At 50.5% G+C, this 17,064-nt stretch overlaps 2 protein-coding genes across 2 annotated transcripts; both read left to right on the top strand.

Moving 5' to 3' along the window:
- Positions 1 to 1,597: 1,597 nt before the first annotated feature.
- Positions 1,598 to 2,313, top strand: FOXG_14140 (uncharacterized protein). The gene is made up of 3 exons (XM_018394207.1): positions 1,598 to 1,656; positions 1,728 to 2,003; positions 2,055 to 2,313. The coding sequence occupies exons 2-3, from the start codon at positions 1,741 to 1,743 to the stop codon at positions 2,110 to 2,112; spliced, it is 321 nt and encodes a 106-aa protein (XP_018253761.1). The 5' UTR covers positions 1,598 to 1,656; positions 1,728 to 1,740; the 3' UTR covers positions 2,113 to 2,313.
- Positions 2,314 to 8,800: 6,487 nt separating this feature from the next.
- FOXG_14138 (uncharacterized protein) lies at positions 8,801 to 14,431 on the top strand (the record flags this gene model as incomplete). Its single annotated transcript, XM_018394206.1, has 3 exons — positions 8,801 to 9,210; positions 9,290 to 10,337; positions 10,381 to 14,431. The coding sequence occupies 3 exons, from the start codon at positions 8,801 to 8,803 to the stop codon at positions 11,341 to 11,343; spliced, it is 2,421 nt and encodes an 806-aa protein (XP_018253760.1). The 3' UTR covers positions 11,344 to 14,431.
- Between the last annotated feature and the right edge of the window lie 2,633 nt (positions 14,432 to 17,064).

Raw genomic sequence — 17,064 nt, 5'->3', positions numbered from 1 at the left:
AATGTTTCTTTCGATTTGTGTCTTGCGAATCTTCGTAGGTAAGCCGGCGTCGGTTGAGCGCCTTCGGGCTCAGGGAATGATGATGCTGCTTTTGCCAGTTTGTCGGCCTGTTCGTTGCCAGGGATGTCGGAGTGTCCTGGGACCCAACGGACCTGGATGGCTCCATGTGATGTCGCCAGAGCCTGGAACGCAAGAAAGACGTCTTGAGAAGAGTCAGAGGGTGTGCCTCGTAGGCACGTGGCGGCTGCCAGGTTATCTAGGCATATGTAAATGTTTTGTGTTGCTGATTCTCGCAGGTTCAGAGCAGCCTTGAGGCCTTCCAATGCCCCGGCAGCTTCGGCGTCGAAGACCTCAGCGGGTCCAAGGCGACCCGATCCGTTAAAGATTGGGACATTGTTCTGATGGATGGTGAAGCCATAGCTGGCAGCCCCTTCCGAGGATAGAGAGCCATCCGAGTATACCACCAAAGTGAGCGGGCCGAGTGACTGAAGCCAGCAGAGAAAGGCACTAGTTGTTTTCTCCTTTGATGCAGTCTGTAGTGGTACTATTTCTTCTTGTTGGAAGCATCGCTGTACGAGCTTCGGCCGCGGGCATGGTGCAAGCAGCTCGTCTGCGCGTCGAAGACGCGTCCTGAAGACGTTTTCCGTCTGTGTTTGGTATCTTCGCTTGATGAGGTCGCGGTAGGTAGGTTGGGTAGGCGGGCGCGTTCGGCTCGCCAGAGGATGAGCCTCGTCCAGCGATTTGAGTCGTGCGGAGAACCTAAGTCGCCTTGCTTCGAGCAGTTGGTCGACTGGCGGGATCCCGCTCTGCCTATGGAGGATGGTGATAGGTGTTGTCTTCCAGACAGGAAGTATAGCTCGCATGGCCTGGTTCATGGCCTTGCTCATTCTCTGTAGGAGATGCTGATTACTTGATGGCAGATCTTTCGTAGGCTGGGTCCACCGTGGCCTGGTCTTGCCCGGGTACCATGCCTCGGAGCCGTGAAGCAGCACTGGCTCGACGCATGCTCTGACAGCACTTCGCACGGCGCTCGGCAGAGGGCCATGTACCGTGTTGGTCAGTCCTCGCAGGTGATAAGCTACTGGCCAATAAAATGCCAAGCATCCTTGTCGCTGGTGTAGGGTAAAGTATGTCTGGCTACTGTCGAGACAATTTCGCCCCAGGACCAACCAACCCAATAAAGTAATATATTGACAATATGGATACCCTCATATTAAATTGTCACAATATCAAAATCTTCATATCATGTTGTCACAATAGGACAGAGCCCATACCATATGGGCTATATTGTAATATACTACTCTATTGCCATATTATTAGCAATACTGGACCCGATTTGGATGAACACGAAAGACGAACACGAAAGACGTAAGTGTAAACACGAGGATGTAACCACGAAAGTGTAACCACGAGAATGCTTTATGCTGGTCGAGACAGTGAAAACAAAACCTAAAGACCCTTGTTAGTCCTTTCTCTACCATTTACAGTTCCTCTAAAACAAGGTTAGGGTTTTGGCAAATTTCAACAAGAGTTTAAACTCAAAGCTGAAATAAAACTAACCACACGATATGTAGAATATAAACTCCAAGACACACCTCACAACGTAGACTGCCAACACAGACAGAGATCTAATTCTAAAATTCCTACAAGCAAAAGGTGAGCCAAATACCATATCTTCATTAGCTTATACACGGCCAGACTCAGCTCAACTTTCTAATATCCCTCAGCGTACCTCCAAACATGAAGTACTCAGCAATCGCCATTGTCATAGCCTCATCCGTCTTGGTATCGGCCGACGTCAAAAAGCAGTGTACAATTGGGCTAGACGTGGAGTGTACCTATAACGGATTCGATAAACATAATAACCAATATCGATGCGCCGTTCCAGGAACGTATGCAATAGCATATGCGTTTGGCGAATGTCCTGATACTTATGGCGGGTACAAGCTTGTTCGTGAGGACTGCATAACTGCAGGGAAGTATAATGGTCGCCACAAGTGCAGGTATGTCATCTTTTAATACAAAACGTAAGAAGATTTCTAATGAGAAAATAGAGACGGCTTCAATGCTGTCGCCGACCTACCCGACTCGTATACCAACAGAGAAGCTTAGTCGTGGTTAGTTTACGGAGTGAACTTGAAGTTACGACACAATTTTCGCTCTGTACTCTATCCACCCTTTGTGAAGGCTTCCATAGCATGGTTATGGGTTTTGCAAGGCAGGACAGGGCGTGGGGTATTGTAATTCAAAATCATCTTTACTACGTTCAACAAGTAGCTACATCATTCAAACTAAGTTGTATTCTCATTGCCATACCATTTTAGGTCTGCGCTCCCGTGAGGTCGACAGCCCCTTAGAGCTGTAAGCACGGGACAGTAAGTTAGGTGCCAGATTCGTAACCCGACCCTGGATTCCAATGCTAATACCGACTTGACTCTTTTCATTACTGCTAACATTAGACACTAGAGTATAATGTTTATAATAGTGCCTGTGTTATTGACATATCTTTAACTAGAGTGACTCCCCCTTTCGACAGGCAATCGATTAATATAGGACGTGGGCAAATACTCCGCTTTACAAATAAGGGCTAAGCTCTTCGGGAAAGAAGTCGCTCCTCTTTGGTTCTTTAGATATAGGCCACGGTCTGCACCGGAATGCATTATAGATAGCAGGCTTGTCAATAAATAAATCCAAATCAAATTGACCCTAGTTAGATTTGATTTCGATACGCACGACTCGATTTGAATTTGATTTGAATTGATTTGGGCACATTTGGATTTATTTGGATCTATTTGGATATCTCAATGGCCCCACACTTCTCCCGCGATGAAATGCACCGCGCTGCTCCGACAATATCTGCTTGCAGCCGTTTTCTCGGTGGCGTGACCATCTGCCCTGCAAGACTGAATATCCGTCCTGGCTCAGAAGACATCGCGGGAACTGAAAACAGGTCAATTGCCATTCGTGACAAGCGTGGATACTGCCGTCGTCGGAGAAGCCAGTATTGAATCCGATTATCCACCAGGCAATCGCCGGGGTCGGAAGTGGACAACCACTCGGCGTACTCATCCCGTGTAGGTGGTGCTGAGGGCGCACGCTGATGCTGAGCTTCCTGACCGACGCCATAAAATTATCCAGGTCTGTTGTTTTTCTCGCAGCAGTCGGTTGTTCCGGTATCGTATCCTGCTCGACGGGCAATTTTCGATACTCTTCCCAAAGCTCGCGTACAGCAATCTTTCCTCTCTCTAACCAATCGGGATGATCGGCCCACTGTGACTCGACGCTAGGCCAACGAAAAGCAGAATGGACGACAAGGGATGCCAGATAAACCGGGCTGTCTTCAGTGAGAGTGTAATACTTATCTAGTTTCATCCAGCCGAGGTTGCATCCAATCCGTAGGTAGGGCTCTTCATCGTGTTCATGCTGCAGTTTTGAGTCCTCCAAATGCTGCAGAAGCCATTCCATGGTTAGTAGGACTTCCCAGATCGCCCCATATTTCCCTAGTCTGTGAGTAGGTGTAGGTATCAATGCTAGAATCGGCTTACCATACCCTCTTCGGGTCTTCCTTCTAAACGCTTCGTGGCTATCTTTAGCGGCTTCAGTATGGCCAGATACTCTGCAATCACTGCCCAGTCCTCACTTGACATCTTATCGTCAACAATTGCAGGCTTTTCCCGGCTCCTCTTCGGCATTGGCCTTGTCCCGCTGCCAGTCCTCATGGCAACGTACTGGTCCCACTCTGTGACCTCCGCCTGAACCAGGGAATCAAGAGGATTCCGAAGCTAATAGCCTCGCTCCATCATCGCCTCGGACGAGTTCCCGCGGGTTGCGTTATCCGTGATCACATCGTAGGTTGACCGGTCTTCTAGACCTAATGCCGTGTTCTCAATACTCTGGAACTTGTGGAGTTTATCAATGCGCTGACCAGATCTCTGCACCCAATGAACAATGTTATGCAGCTTGCCAATTGGTACTTTCGCCCTCCACAGCCTCATCTCATCTTGGAGTTCCTTGTCGGCTTGGCAGTCCTCTTCGAAGGCGTCGGCATCTGTTCCAAAGAGGATGGATCGGGCGACGAGATTAATGATATGCCCGCAGCACCGAAGCCGGTGGTGCTGCTTATTGAAGCCAAGCTCAGTAGCGAGCTCTTCAAGGCACGTGTCGTTGCTTTCTGCGTTGTCTGTGACAAAGTACCCGACGCGACCTTCGAAGCCATATTCGTAGATGATTTCACTAACTCGTCCAGCAAGGTTTTCGCCACAGTGGCGGCCCTCGATTTGTGGCAGGCCGAGCAAAAACGTGCGAAATTTCCCTTCGTCGTCAAGAAAGTGTACGGTGAGGCCGAGGAGAGAGGTAAACTTGCGGGACGTCCACACGTCGAAGGAGACATTAATGCGGTTAAGTGAGCGACCGAGAAGCTCAGTTACGACGCCTTTGTGACGATTGAAGGTCCGCACAATCCACTCGCTCATTGTGTTGTGGGTCGGGAGACTTCCTGACTCAAAATTGGCGCTGTTTGCGTATTCCATAAGCTCTCGGAAATAAGGACTCTCCAGTGTGTTAAAAGGGACGTTATTGCAGGCCACCCAGTGAATAAGCAACCGCTGAAAGCGCAGAGGGTCAAAGGAGGTTATGAAAGCATTTATTACGGCTTGATTCTTCCCTTGGCGAGCGTTCAGGCCAACCATATCGAAGAGAGTATGCTGTTTCTTCCTTCGAGGTGACATTTTCCCACCTCTGTTGATCCGATGGACATCTTCCATGTGACCGTTGGCTTGGCTTGTAGACGCAGCATCATACATGTGGGTGATGGCAGCCTTTGTCTGGTGACACTCTTTGCAGAGCCAGAAACGGTGACCGGAACTATCTTTCTCGATATCGTATCCGTGCTCCCATACCCATCCTGTCCGCTGCCTTCTTCTTTGTTTACTGGTTAAATACCCTGGGAGGCGATTCCAATCGATGCCTTCGTACCCTGAGTGAGCTGTCGAAGAAATGCCCAAATTCGCTTCTGTATTGTCATCGGCTCGATTGAAGCCAGTCGCTGTATCGAGGTCGCTGCTGGCTGTAGAGGTTGTTGAAAACAGCGCAGCTGAGATATCGGGACTCGTAGACAGAGCCATTGGGAGCGAGGGTGTAGGGACAGGTGGCTTCGTCAGGCAACTCGAAACGCGACGGATGCAATAACTTTACGGTACGCGTTGGGCGGGAGTGGGTGAACCTGGGGTTGCAGTACCACTAATGATTGGCCAGTGCTTTTCATCCAAATGAAACCAGATCTCCAAATAAATTCGGCTCCCGCAATGTGACTAGATTTGAGTTCTTTTTGACTCGAATTGAATTGATTTGATTTGATTTGGATGTACTTTAGTTCATTTATTTGTTGACAAGCCTGTATGCTGATATGGTCGGGCCGACTTGTAACAGTCATAGCCAAGAAACATCGGCGCCTGGCTGTAACGATGCTCTTGTTAGTGCCCAGATGAGTTTTTCCTTATCTTAACATCCAGATGACTGGCGCATCCACCTGATGCGCTGGGAGATGAGGCGTGCCCCGTCAAAACTCCTGTTCAGCCTGCCGTTGAAAAGAGGTCTGTATTGCTGACCGTGAGACTCAGTTAGGACTTCGTCAACAGATGGAGGGTTGGCATCAGACAATCGTATGTCAAGCGGCGCAGCTTGAAGTGAACTCGTTGATGACAGGACAGGACGGGCGTCGCTATCTGATTCTGCTGGCCGCTTGTAGGAATCACGATCTGTTCTACGTGGCGATCCATCAACCAGCGCTGACTTCAATTCAAGTAAGTCAAGTTTGGGAGTCCAACTTGATTACTTGAAATAAAATCGACCATTGACTTACTTAACTTGAATTGAATTGATATACTTGAAATGAAAGTGCTGACCTGAGGCTCCAATGAAGCTATTAGTCCTCTTACAACTCCCCTCCCTCCCAACCCACCAAGTCCCCACCAAAGCTAACCACCTCACCCATAGTGATCGCTTGATGGCGTAGCCAGTTTCGTAGACACTGCATCTCCTCTATTATCTCGGGGCTTATGCTGTGCCTTTGCGAGCTTACCGTTAACTTGGTGACACTGAACGTCCGCTCAGGGTCAACAGACATGGCAGGAATTGCCAGGATGTCGAGGGCAAACTTGCTCAGACGTCGGTATTCTTCTTGATGATCCTTCCACCACAGGACGGGGTTCAAGTTCTCTCGCCGCACTGGCCCTTGCCTCATGTAAACGCCGAGCTCGTCTTCTTCCTCCATCATGCACCGATCGCAGCTCTGCATCCAGTGGTCAAATTGACTGGGCTCGTCTTGTCGCACCGCTTTTCCTGTCACCGTCCTCGATGTCTCGGGCTGCTCCTCACCGTGGATAGTGCTGTTCAAAGAATTCCCGGACACTGTTTTTAGCGTCTCGTAGCCACACTAGTTGCTCGTCGCTGGTCCAGTTCGCCTCAAGCCAAGACACGTTCCAGCGTGGGTGAAGAATAACGGCAGCCGGATAAAGTGGCGATTGGCCTAGTAGGCTTTAATACTCATCGAGCTTTGACCAACAGTTCTTAATAGAGATCTGGACGCATCGTCGGTGATCATCATCAAGATTCTCATCTTGCAAAACTACATCAGTATATTCCTCTCGAGCGTGCTGTGGCAAGTGTTTCTCTCGTCCGCGGCCCTGCTCAATTCGTTGAGTGCTAGATCCTGAGAAACCGTTAGTCAAAGAAGCTTGAAGAGAACGAAGACGAATTAGGGAGTCGTACTTTTGGTTGCCGAGACCCTGAAATTTCTCAGCTCACTGATGCAACTATCAGGTGACGAGAATATGAGGTTTTGTTCCTCGAAGAAATTCAGCAAGTACTCCATTGCAATCATTACTTCCCACAAGGCGCCGTGGCGTCCTTCTTTGGCCCAACCCTGGCACCTCATGGTGATCTCATGGAGCGGTTTGAGTAGACTCTGTATCTCCGCCAACAGAAGCCAGTCCTGTGGTGAAAGCTGATCTTGGACAGGCACCCGCTGTCGGGGCTCTGACGTCTTCGTTTCGAGATATGCAATGAAATGGTCAATGTGCTCTCGCTTTCGAATGGCACGCTGGATCATCAGAAAGGTTGAATTCCATATGGTTTCATTATTTTGCATCAGCTCGAGGTCGATGGCAGCTCGCTCCTCTTCAAAGAGTTGATAGCCGTCTTCATCGTTCTGGTCACAAGCCAGGTATTTAATCAGCTCTCTCCGTTGCGGGGAAGCCCTGACGAACCGGATGATGTTATGCAGCTTGCCCACCGCTCCCCGTTTCCGCCAGAGCCGAAGCTCACTCTCTTCAACTTGGAAAGCCGCCTCGGTGAAGGCTTCCCGCTCAAACGAGTCAGGATCTTTTCCCCAGAGAAAGGCTCGAGCTGCAAGGTTGAGAATGTGCCCAAAGCATCTTGTCCGATGGTTTCTAGTATCTTCTTCCCCCATTGCAGGATAAAGTTGACGGTAGAGGCTCGCCAAGCATTTGTCGTTGGACGAGGCGTTATCGCAGACACCCGCGCCAGTCCTACCTTGTATCCCATACTCGCCCAAGATATCATATATTGTCGCTGCTTGGTTGTCTCCGGAATGAGATCACCATACACGGCGCACAGCAAGGAGTCGCGATTGGACTTGATAGGAGGCGTCGAGATAGTGGGCGTGGAGGCCAAGGAAAGCATACCGGTTTGGAGAAGTCCATAGGTCAAAGCTAAAGCTAATCCTTGTGACCGCCTTCTGCAATTGACTTGATATTACTCCCTTCTTTACCTCGAATAATTTCCGCATAGTATCACGCACTGACTGCCGACTCCACGGTACCTCTTTTGCTAATAATGCATCGTGTAAATCGAGCATTCGGCGCAAGTACGGATTCGATGGCGCCGTGAATGGAAGATTGGCAGTAACGATCCAGCCGACCGTCAACTCCTTCGCTTTATTGACATTCGATCTTGCAGTAGGAGACTCCAAGCAACGCCGCTTCGAGGGTGGGTGAATGTCAGCGCGAGACGAATACGAATCTTCATCCGCATTGTCATCCGCCTCGGTGATCATATGAGACCTACATCCCGTAAGACAATGGAGAAGTAATAAAGATCAGGCTCGTATAGATATCATTTACCTTCGGAGGTGCTCAATTGGCGATGTTGTATCTGTGGCGACGAATAATGAGCTCTTGCCTCGTTCATCACATTTCGAGCATACCCAGTAGGTCTGCAACGTCCGTAAATCAGGACTGACTTCTGTGAGAAAGAAGCCATGGGCTTGGATCCAGCTCCTTCGACCTTTGCGATTCTTATTGGCAATGTATTCTTCTGGTATATATTTCTTGCAGCCGATCTGGACAGTTGGGAGGTCGGCGAGGGTCGTTCTTCCAGCTTCAGTCTTGATGGACGCAGCGTCAAGCTGCTGCTTGAGTGATTTGCGCTGGCCACTAATTCCCAGAAGCGATTCTAACGACTGTTGTTGTGCTGCCATAGCGGGTTACCGGCGAATCGCGGAATACAGATGCTTCTCATCAGGGAGCGACGTTAATTCTGAACCAGGTGTTTCCAGCACGCGAGCGAACGCAAAACACGTAGTCGCGCTAGGGTACCACACTCAATTGATTACCCTATGCCTGGGACTCCGAACAGCCTCGACATTCACAGGCACCTTCCTTTGTCATCACACTTTCTTGGCATACAAGTGTTAAGAAAGTGGCCCTGTCTACACCTAAATCCTTAACAAGTGCACAACAAACGCCTCAATCTGCGCTTTGCGCAGTCGCAAGCCGCGGCGATGGATTCGTCTACGACGATCCCGCCCGCTGTTCCGGACCCCTTCGACCTGGGGATCCACACTCCCGCCAATCTGAACCGAGGAGCCCGTGCAGCCCTCTTGCAGAACAGTCCGGCAGCCGTCAACGGCATCATTGGTGTTTCACCTAGACCCGGCCGGATGGCTCAGACACCATCCTCACCACACACCGCCGCCACCACTGCTGCAGCTACGGAAGGAGCTGCACGCGCCAGCCCCTCATCGACTTTTGAACAGCAACCAGTCTCTATCATCGAATCAGCCAATGATCTCGCGCGCGAACGCGTAGAGGAGTACAATGCCAAACTTATGGTATTCCAGGCTTTCTGCGCCAAGTTCGAAGAAGCTGCACAACAATTCACCACCGGACCGCATCGACGTTTCGCTCAACAGTTTGCCGACAGCTTCCTCGACTCCTGGAAGCGTAGCCGCTGCCTCGCCTCCCACTGACCGTGACCGTCTAACACACAGACAACAACAACATGGACGCCACCAAACAGATCCACCTCATCGCCAAGGGCAACAAACGACCATCGCCCCACCCCGACAAGACCTCCGCGTCTTCATCCGTCTAGAAGCCGGGGCTCCGGCCAGAGCCCACAGTAGCTATGCAATCCGAACCCTGATCCAGGAAAAACTCAGCGCCGCCTCAAACAAGATTCGACAGGTTTTCCAGGTCAGATCGGGATGGGCCGTCCTGACTGCCGATTCTGAGACACGCGACTTTCTCGTAGAGAAGCAGGCCGAGTGGGCGGCTGAACTGGGAGCTACGACAGTCGAAACGAACAAGGAATGGTTCACCTATGTGGTCTCAGACTTCCCCATAAGACTGACTGACTTTCACGGTAAAGAGGTGGATAGTGACAGCATCGTCAGCGACGAGATAGAAATGCAGACGGGGCTCAAGCCAGTTAACATACGTCCTGCGCGACAATTCTCAGACAACCCCTTGACCAAGACTCTACTTGTGTCGTTTCTGAAGCCCACAAAGAGATTCTGGTCGCTCTTTGGCAGCAGCGCGGCGAGACTGATCGATAAAACCGACCGACCTAGACAGTGCGAAACATGCTGGGGCTACCACTTTGCCCGCAACTGTCATAGACAGCCAGTTTGCCAACGCTGTGGCAAGACTGGCCACATCATAGACAATTGCACTGCACCAGAACAGTGCATCAACTGCTTAGGCCCTCACCAAGCCAACTTTCAGAAGTGTCCAGCTCGGCCGAAGAGAGTGCACGGCGTGCTCCGCCGACTTACCAAAGAGCAACGAGTACATGTCCGGACCGTTGGCGCAAAGACATACCGACAACGACACCTGGAACCACAACCAGAGCCGCATCTGGAAGCCCAACAAAGCGACGGTATCGCATCACACGAACAGCCGAGCATTCGTGGTCCAAGTCCAGCGGCATCAGGAGCACCCTCATGCATAATGGTGGCCACAAGCCCTCAGGCGGGCTACGAAGCGGAGGAGGAGCCCGAGCATCCACGACCAGGCTCACCGCGAAAACGGCGCATAGTTCTTATCACTCGTCCTCTTGACCAGGAATAGATACTCGCAGACGCGAAAGAACAACAAGAAGCCGCTCAGGATCTTTCAGGCCAACGTCGGCAAGATCCCCCCGGCCCACGACTGCGCCCTGGCGCTGGCCGACTCGGAACGATACGACATCGTCCTTCTACAGGAGCCGTGGACTGCTCACACAGACACTCGCTCCCTGACTAAAACCCATCCCGCATACGACACGTTCACACCTGTCGAGACATGGGACGGTAACGACACTCGGCCTAGAGTCATGACATATGTCCGACGAGACCCCGGGCTCCTGGCTGATCAGATCCGGCCCTTTCAGACTCGGGATATTCTATGGCTTACAATCAACGGCATGACGATAGTTAACCTCTATCGTCAGAACGACGAGAGTGATGCCCTGAACATACTGATACGATGGCCTGTTCCGGAACGCTGCCTTATCGCTGGCGACTTTAACGCCAGGCATCATACTTGGCAGACGGGACAAGCGACGAACCGTGGCCAAGAAATTGCAGACTGGGCATCAGAAAATGATCTCGACCTACTTAACACTCCAGATATTCCAACAAACCCACACGGCAACACGATCGATCTTGCCTTTACTAATATGCCACTTGCTGAAGCTACCGTCGAAGATCACCTTGCCACTAGCTCTGACCACTTCACACTCAGCCTTACCCTTCCCGATGCGGGACTAGCCCCGATGCAACCGGGCCGGGTTCGGGTGACAACAGATGACGAGCTCAAACGATTCGCTGAGATCGTAGAGCTTGGAGCCGCTGGACTCCCCACAGCTGATTCGACCCCATCCGAGCTTGATGAGCTTGCCTCTGCACTAGTGAATCTCCTAACATCGGCAGCGAAGGCAGCCGGCCGGCCCACACGGAAGGGTGCACGACAAGGTTCCGATCAACTACACCGAAACCCACCGGTTGATCGATTGGTGTATTACTCATACACTTACATCAATCAACCTGAACCCTCGACGTGATCAACTACCCTACATCGACGACCCTGGTTGATGTAGGTGTAGTGGATTTTTGCAGCGGTGGATTTTTAGTGGGACAGGGTATCCAGTTTTGGACATCTGGATCCACCCTGTTAGGAGGTACTGTCTTTTGTGAGGGCAGGGCCACACAGACTTTAGTATTTCCTAACTTATTTTCGGGCCCCCAGTAGTTATAGAGGATATCCTGGGGTAATTTCCCGTACAGGTCCAAATTTTCATCGATCTGTTTGACGCATTCACACCTCCCGTAATGACCGATCCTTTAGAAGACAAAGTCGTTGAGACCTCTCCACCAATTCTTTCACCATCAACGTTACTAGCTGATGCCCAACAGCTACAGGAAGAACGTCTGTTTCGTCATTTCCGCGGCTGGCTCTTCTCCGAGCGCGCAAAGGACACCTCCTCCTGGACTTGGGACTACGGGTATGATATCCAGCGGGCTCATGAGCGAAGATGGGTATGCAAACTCTGCATTCACCAACGAGTCCCCCAGCCGAAGAACTTCACGCATACTGGTCTTCAAAATGCCAGCAAACATCTGTTCAAAGAACATCATATTCGGGCGCCAGAGGGCAAGACGAAGTCTTCGACGCAGTTGAAAGCGGAAAGCGTCGAGAAGCAGCACCGCTCAATAGCTGATACCTTGACGCTCGATCCGGAAAAGCCGCGGGAGCAGGCCATGGCGAACTCCTTCGTCAAGAACTTTGACAGGGACCATTTTCAACGGATGGTGATGCAATGGATCGTTAAGAGTAATCTTTCCTTTCTCACGGTCGAAGACGAGGATCTCCGAGCCATATTCGATTATCTTAGTCCATCAGTGTCAATACGTGGTGGCCACTTATCTGCAGATACCCTCAGGACCAGGATTATCACTGAGTATCAACGACACCGCCACACCGTTATCGACGTCCTTCGACAATCTCCCGGCCTGATTCACATCTCTTTCGATGGCTGGACGTCGGGAAACCGGCATACCTTGTACGGAATCGCTTGCTTCTTCAGAGATGAGCACAACAAGCCCCGTAAGATTGTGCTGGGTGTGCCCGAGGTTTCCGTACGCCACAGTGGATCGAATATTGCAGCTCAAGTCCTTGATATCTTGACAGCCTACCAGATTACCGAGAAAATAGGATATTTCACGCTTGACAACGCAGAGAATAATGATACAGCGATGGGGGCCATTGGTCGTGAACTAGGCTTCACTGGTGCGTCTCGCCGAGGCCGCTGTTTCGGTCACACGGTCAACTTGTCAGCAAAGGCGTTGCTTTTTGGCAAGAACGCAAGCGCTTTCGAAGAGCAACTCTCCGGCGCGTCGGCCCTGCCGGAAGCAGACTGGGAATCATGGAGGAGCAAAGGCCCCGTTGGGAAGCTTCATAACCTTGTCTATGACATCTTTCGGTCCAACAGATTGATGTACTTGCTGCGAGATCTTCAACAAGATGCAATCAGCAAAGCCAGTTCGTTAAGGGAACGATCGAGGAAGCCACTTACTGTGGTGCGAGACAATAATACCCGCTGGCTTTCCCAACTGTACATGATCCGTAGGGCACTCAAAATTCGGCCATATCTTATCTTACTGGTGGTAAAGTACAAACAGGAGTGGGAAGATGAGAATAGGTCGAAGAGGACGGGTCAGGTCAGGAAGTCCGCAAAACTGCCACGTATCTGCGAGGAGGAGAACAAGCTAACGGACAGCGACTGGGAAGCCCTCCAGTGCCTGGAGGAGATATTGACGCATTATGAGAATGTAGTGAGGACTTTGGAGGGTGACGGACAAGTTAGAAAGAGAAGGCGAGGGTTTCTGGGCTCATATGGTAACATATGGGATGTGATTCTAGGTTTCGAAGAGCTCCTCTCGAAACTAGAGCAATACAAATTGCTTGCAGCAGGCTTTCCCGACGCCGAACAGTTCAGGATCGGGATTAATCTCGCCTGGGACAAGCTTGAAAAGTATTATTCAGCTCTAGATGAAACACCCATCTACTATACCGCTCTTGCTCTCCATCCTGCATACAAGTGGGCGTATTTCGAGCACACTTGGGACACCCATCCAGAATGGGTCGACAAGGCTAAGGAGATGGTTTACCGAGTTTGGAGGACCGAGTACGCGAATTCCGATATCCTCTCTCAAGCAGACGAGTCAGACGACCAACGTCCAGCAAAAAGACGCAAGTTCTTCAGCCCATTCGAGGCCAACAGTCGTCATATGCCGGCAAGATACGACTCTTCAGACGATGAAGCAGTCAAAGGTGATGAATACGAGACATGGCAAGGTAGCCGCGAAGTGAGTGATAGGAGAGTTCGCGATCCTATTACGTACTGGCATGAAAGGAGGTTGAAATACCCTCGACTTTCGCGGATGGCGTTGGACTTTTTGACCATTCAGCCAATGTCTGCAGAGTGCGAGAGGCTCTTTTCAGCTGCCGGAAGAATGGCGGTGCCGTCGCGAAGCCTTCTGGATGCCCAGATTATCTCCATCTGTCAGGTATCGCGGTCATGGTATAGGGCTGGGATCGTCAAGGAACTGGATCCGATGTTGATCTCGTGGCGCGAGGAAGAGCAGATTTATGAGGGTCTTGGGATGAGTGATGGCGAGTTAGCAGAACAAGCAACGGCATGGCTGAGGGCTCAGGGCGATGAGGGAGAGAGTGAGGGGTAGTAGGCTGGGCAAGTACCATCCATGATCAAGAGCGCAAGTCACGTGAGCGAAGTGTACGACAAACCAACCGTCAACTACATCCACCAAAGGCGCTGGTGTAGCACACTACACCCACCACACCGGACAGTTGCTTACATAATTTACATTTACACTACTCTGGGTCGAAAAGTGTAGTTGGTGTAGTTGATCGGAACCTTGCCTCAAATATACTTGCTACGCAGCAGGATATCTACAATTGCATTGCGAAGGGCAGACGAGATCTCTCTAAGGGCCAGAGTAACATTCATGCCCTTGCAGACCAGCTCAATGACGAGGGCTTCTGGAATCGAATATGCCTTGATGAGAGCAGTAGAGTTACAGCAGTATTATTTGCACATCCGAAGTCACTGGAATACCTTAAAACTGATGAAACAAAAATGGGTTCATTGTGTTGTTATATGTTCTAAGTTACATGTGCCTGAGAGGAGCACAGCTCCTTAAATAGTATCCACATCCTAGCCACCAGTAGGTCGGACCACCTTAGCCACACTGTCTCAACACTCCCACTCGAGCTGCTGTTGGGCTTGATGTGCACGCCTGTCGAGCCTCGTTAAAACCCCAAAAACACCTTCGTGGGTGAAAACTGCAGGGAAAGAGCTATCTCGGCATGGGCGCTCAGGATCTCTTAATGGTCTCGTGCAATCTTGGGGCAGTGGGTCTTCTTCTGTCCGCAGAAGATCTCCTTCCAAGTTCATTTTTGCACCTTTCCTCTGAGTCCGATGCAATCCTGAACTTGTTGGTCTTCTTGTCCACAGAAGATCTCCCACTGAAGCCCATCTTTGCACGGTCTCGCAAGCTTTCTTGGGACTGCAGGTCTTCTTCTGCCCACAGAAGATCTCCTGCCTATGCCCATCTCTGCAGGTCTTGCGATCTTGTGATTGCAGGTCTTCTATCCGCAGAAGATCTCCTGCCTACATCCGTCTCTGCAGGTCTTGAAATCTTTCTTGAAATTGCAGTTCTCCTGTCCATGATAGGTCTCCCACTTCAGTCCATCTTTGCACGTTCCTCACGCTAGGCACAACCTTGAGATCGTGGCTTTCCTTCTACTTGCTTAGAAGCTCTCCCACTCTACCTCATCTTTGCGCCTTCTTCGCGTTTCCGTGCAATCTTAGATCTGTGGGTCTCCTGTCTGTCCATGGCAGGTCTCCTGTTTTGGTTCATCTCTGCACCTTCTCATGGTCGTCGTTCTTTGAGACCTAGTGCTTTTCTAAACTGTAGGAAACGATCCTTTGGTAAAGCCTTTGTTAGGCCGTCGGCCACTTGTTTGCCTGTTGGAATGTACTGGAACTCAACGGTTCCATCATTGACTTTCTCTCTGCAGTAATGATGCTGAATATCAATGTGCTTGGTTCTTGTATGGAACTGCGGATTCTTCGACATCGCGATTGCTCCTTGGTTGTCCCCGAAGATTACAGTTGTCTTTAGTTCTGGAACCTCCCTGTATTCTTTCAATAGCTCTTGGAGCAGGCCTCGCAGCCAGACTGCTTCCTTTGCGGCTGCGGTTTGCCCCATGTATTCTGCTTCACATGAGGACAGGGCCACAGTTCTTTGTCTCTTCGAGCTCCAACTGATAGCGCCCGTACCAAGGTTGAACACATATCCAGACGTTGATCTTCGAGTCTCCAGGTCTCCCGCCCAATCCGAGTCGGTGTAGCCGAGAAGAGGTTGCAGTACTTGCCCATTTTCTCCTCTTTTGAGCTTGAACACCCATTTGCCTCGAAGGACCTTTCGTCCTGGGGGAAGAGTGGCTAAGGTGTTGGAAAATCCGGGGATCCCCCTTCCCTTCAGGATTCAGACTAACAGTCTGAAAGTCCTAGATTTAAAGTTTAAAGTCCTAGATGAAATCATTTAGAGATATAAACCTGAGAAGAACTCTCATCTCACTAATGAACAATCAAGTTATACAAAAATATATATTTTCACCTAGCACTACTGCGCAATATAAACAACAGGTTATGAGCCCGGGTTAGCAAACACCGGGTTTCTCTTCTGAATCAAAGAACCAAACTTCAACTCAAGATGACGTCACGACGAGCCCCACGTTCCACCATGCGAACCCGCAACACAATCAGAGTATCGCCTGCATCCGAATCGTCGCAACCTGGTGCTTCAGGTCAAGACCACACACCATCCTCAATGTATGACAGTACCACGGTCATCTCTGAAAAGAATACTCTTTTCCTTCCGCAAGAGCTCAAGCTAGGCGGCCCCTCCAATTGGGAGCAATATTGCCCAGCTCAGAAGGCCATTCTTCGGATCAATGGCCTCGAAGATGCTGTCTTTGGTGATTACCCTCCCGAGGAACAGCAGACTATGGATCAAAAGATCAGGGCGGCAAAAGCTGCCGTCTCCATCCGAGGTAACTGCACTGGAGAAGCACTCAGTCAACTAGTCGGGATTGAGAATCCCCAGGAGATGTTCAACCTTCTCCAGGCCTATTGTATTGGCACGGGCCCAGTTCTTCTGCAGACAACACTTTACCAGTTCATCCGGATCAAAACAAGCTCTTACGAGACAATTCCACAATTTAATGTCGACTTTGAACGACTCGTCAAACTTCTCCTCGAGCAGAAAGAACCAATCTCAGATACCCTCAAAAAGGTTGTTTATCTGACTGCCTGCGAGAACGAGTACCCCGACTGGACTGCCAGACAGCGCGCTCTCCTACGCTCGGAGCATCCGCCAACACTACGATCAATGCAGCAAGATCTCATTGATGAAAACAGGTCATCAGATGATGATGATAGTCATGGCACTGCCTCAACGTACTGGGCTCACAGTAAAAAGACCGGAAGGAAGGGCCTGACCGCAAGAAAGCAAGAGGCAAGCGGCCGGAGGAGAGGCTCTTCAAAGAACCTACGAGCCACGAACAAATCCAGCCAGGAAACCAATCATCGGGTCGGCAAGCATAAGGACCATACCTGCACGAACTGCAAGAAGAGAGGACATCACGAAAATGATTGTTGGTTTGCCCATAAGGATAAGCGACCTGACTGGGCAGT

This window comes from Fusarium oxysporum, chromosome 14 (assembly GCF_000149955.1).
Source record: "Fusarium oxysporum f. sp. lycopersici 4287 chromosome 14, whole genome shotgun sequence".
NCBI classification, from domain to species: Eukaryota; Fungi; Ascomycota; class Sordariomycetes; order Hypocreales; family Nectriaceae; genus Fusarium; species Fusarium oxysporum.
Note: the sequence above shows the minus strand (reverse complement) of the source record. Positions and strands in the feature narration are given on the sequence as shown.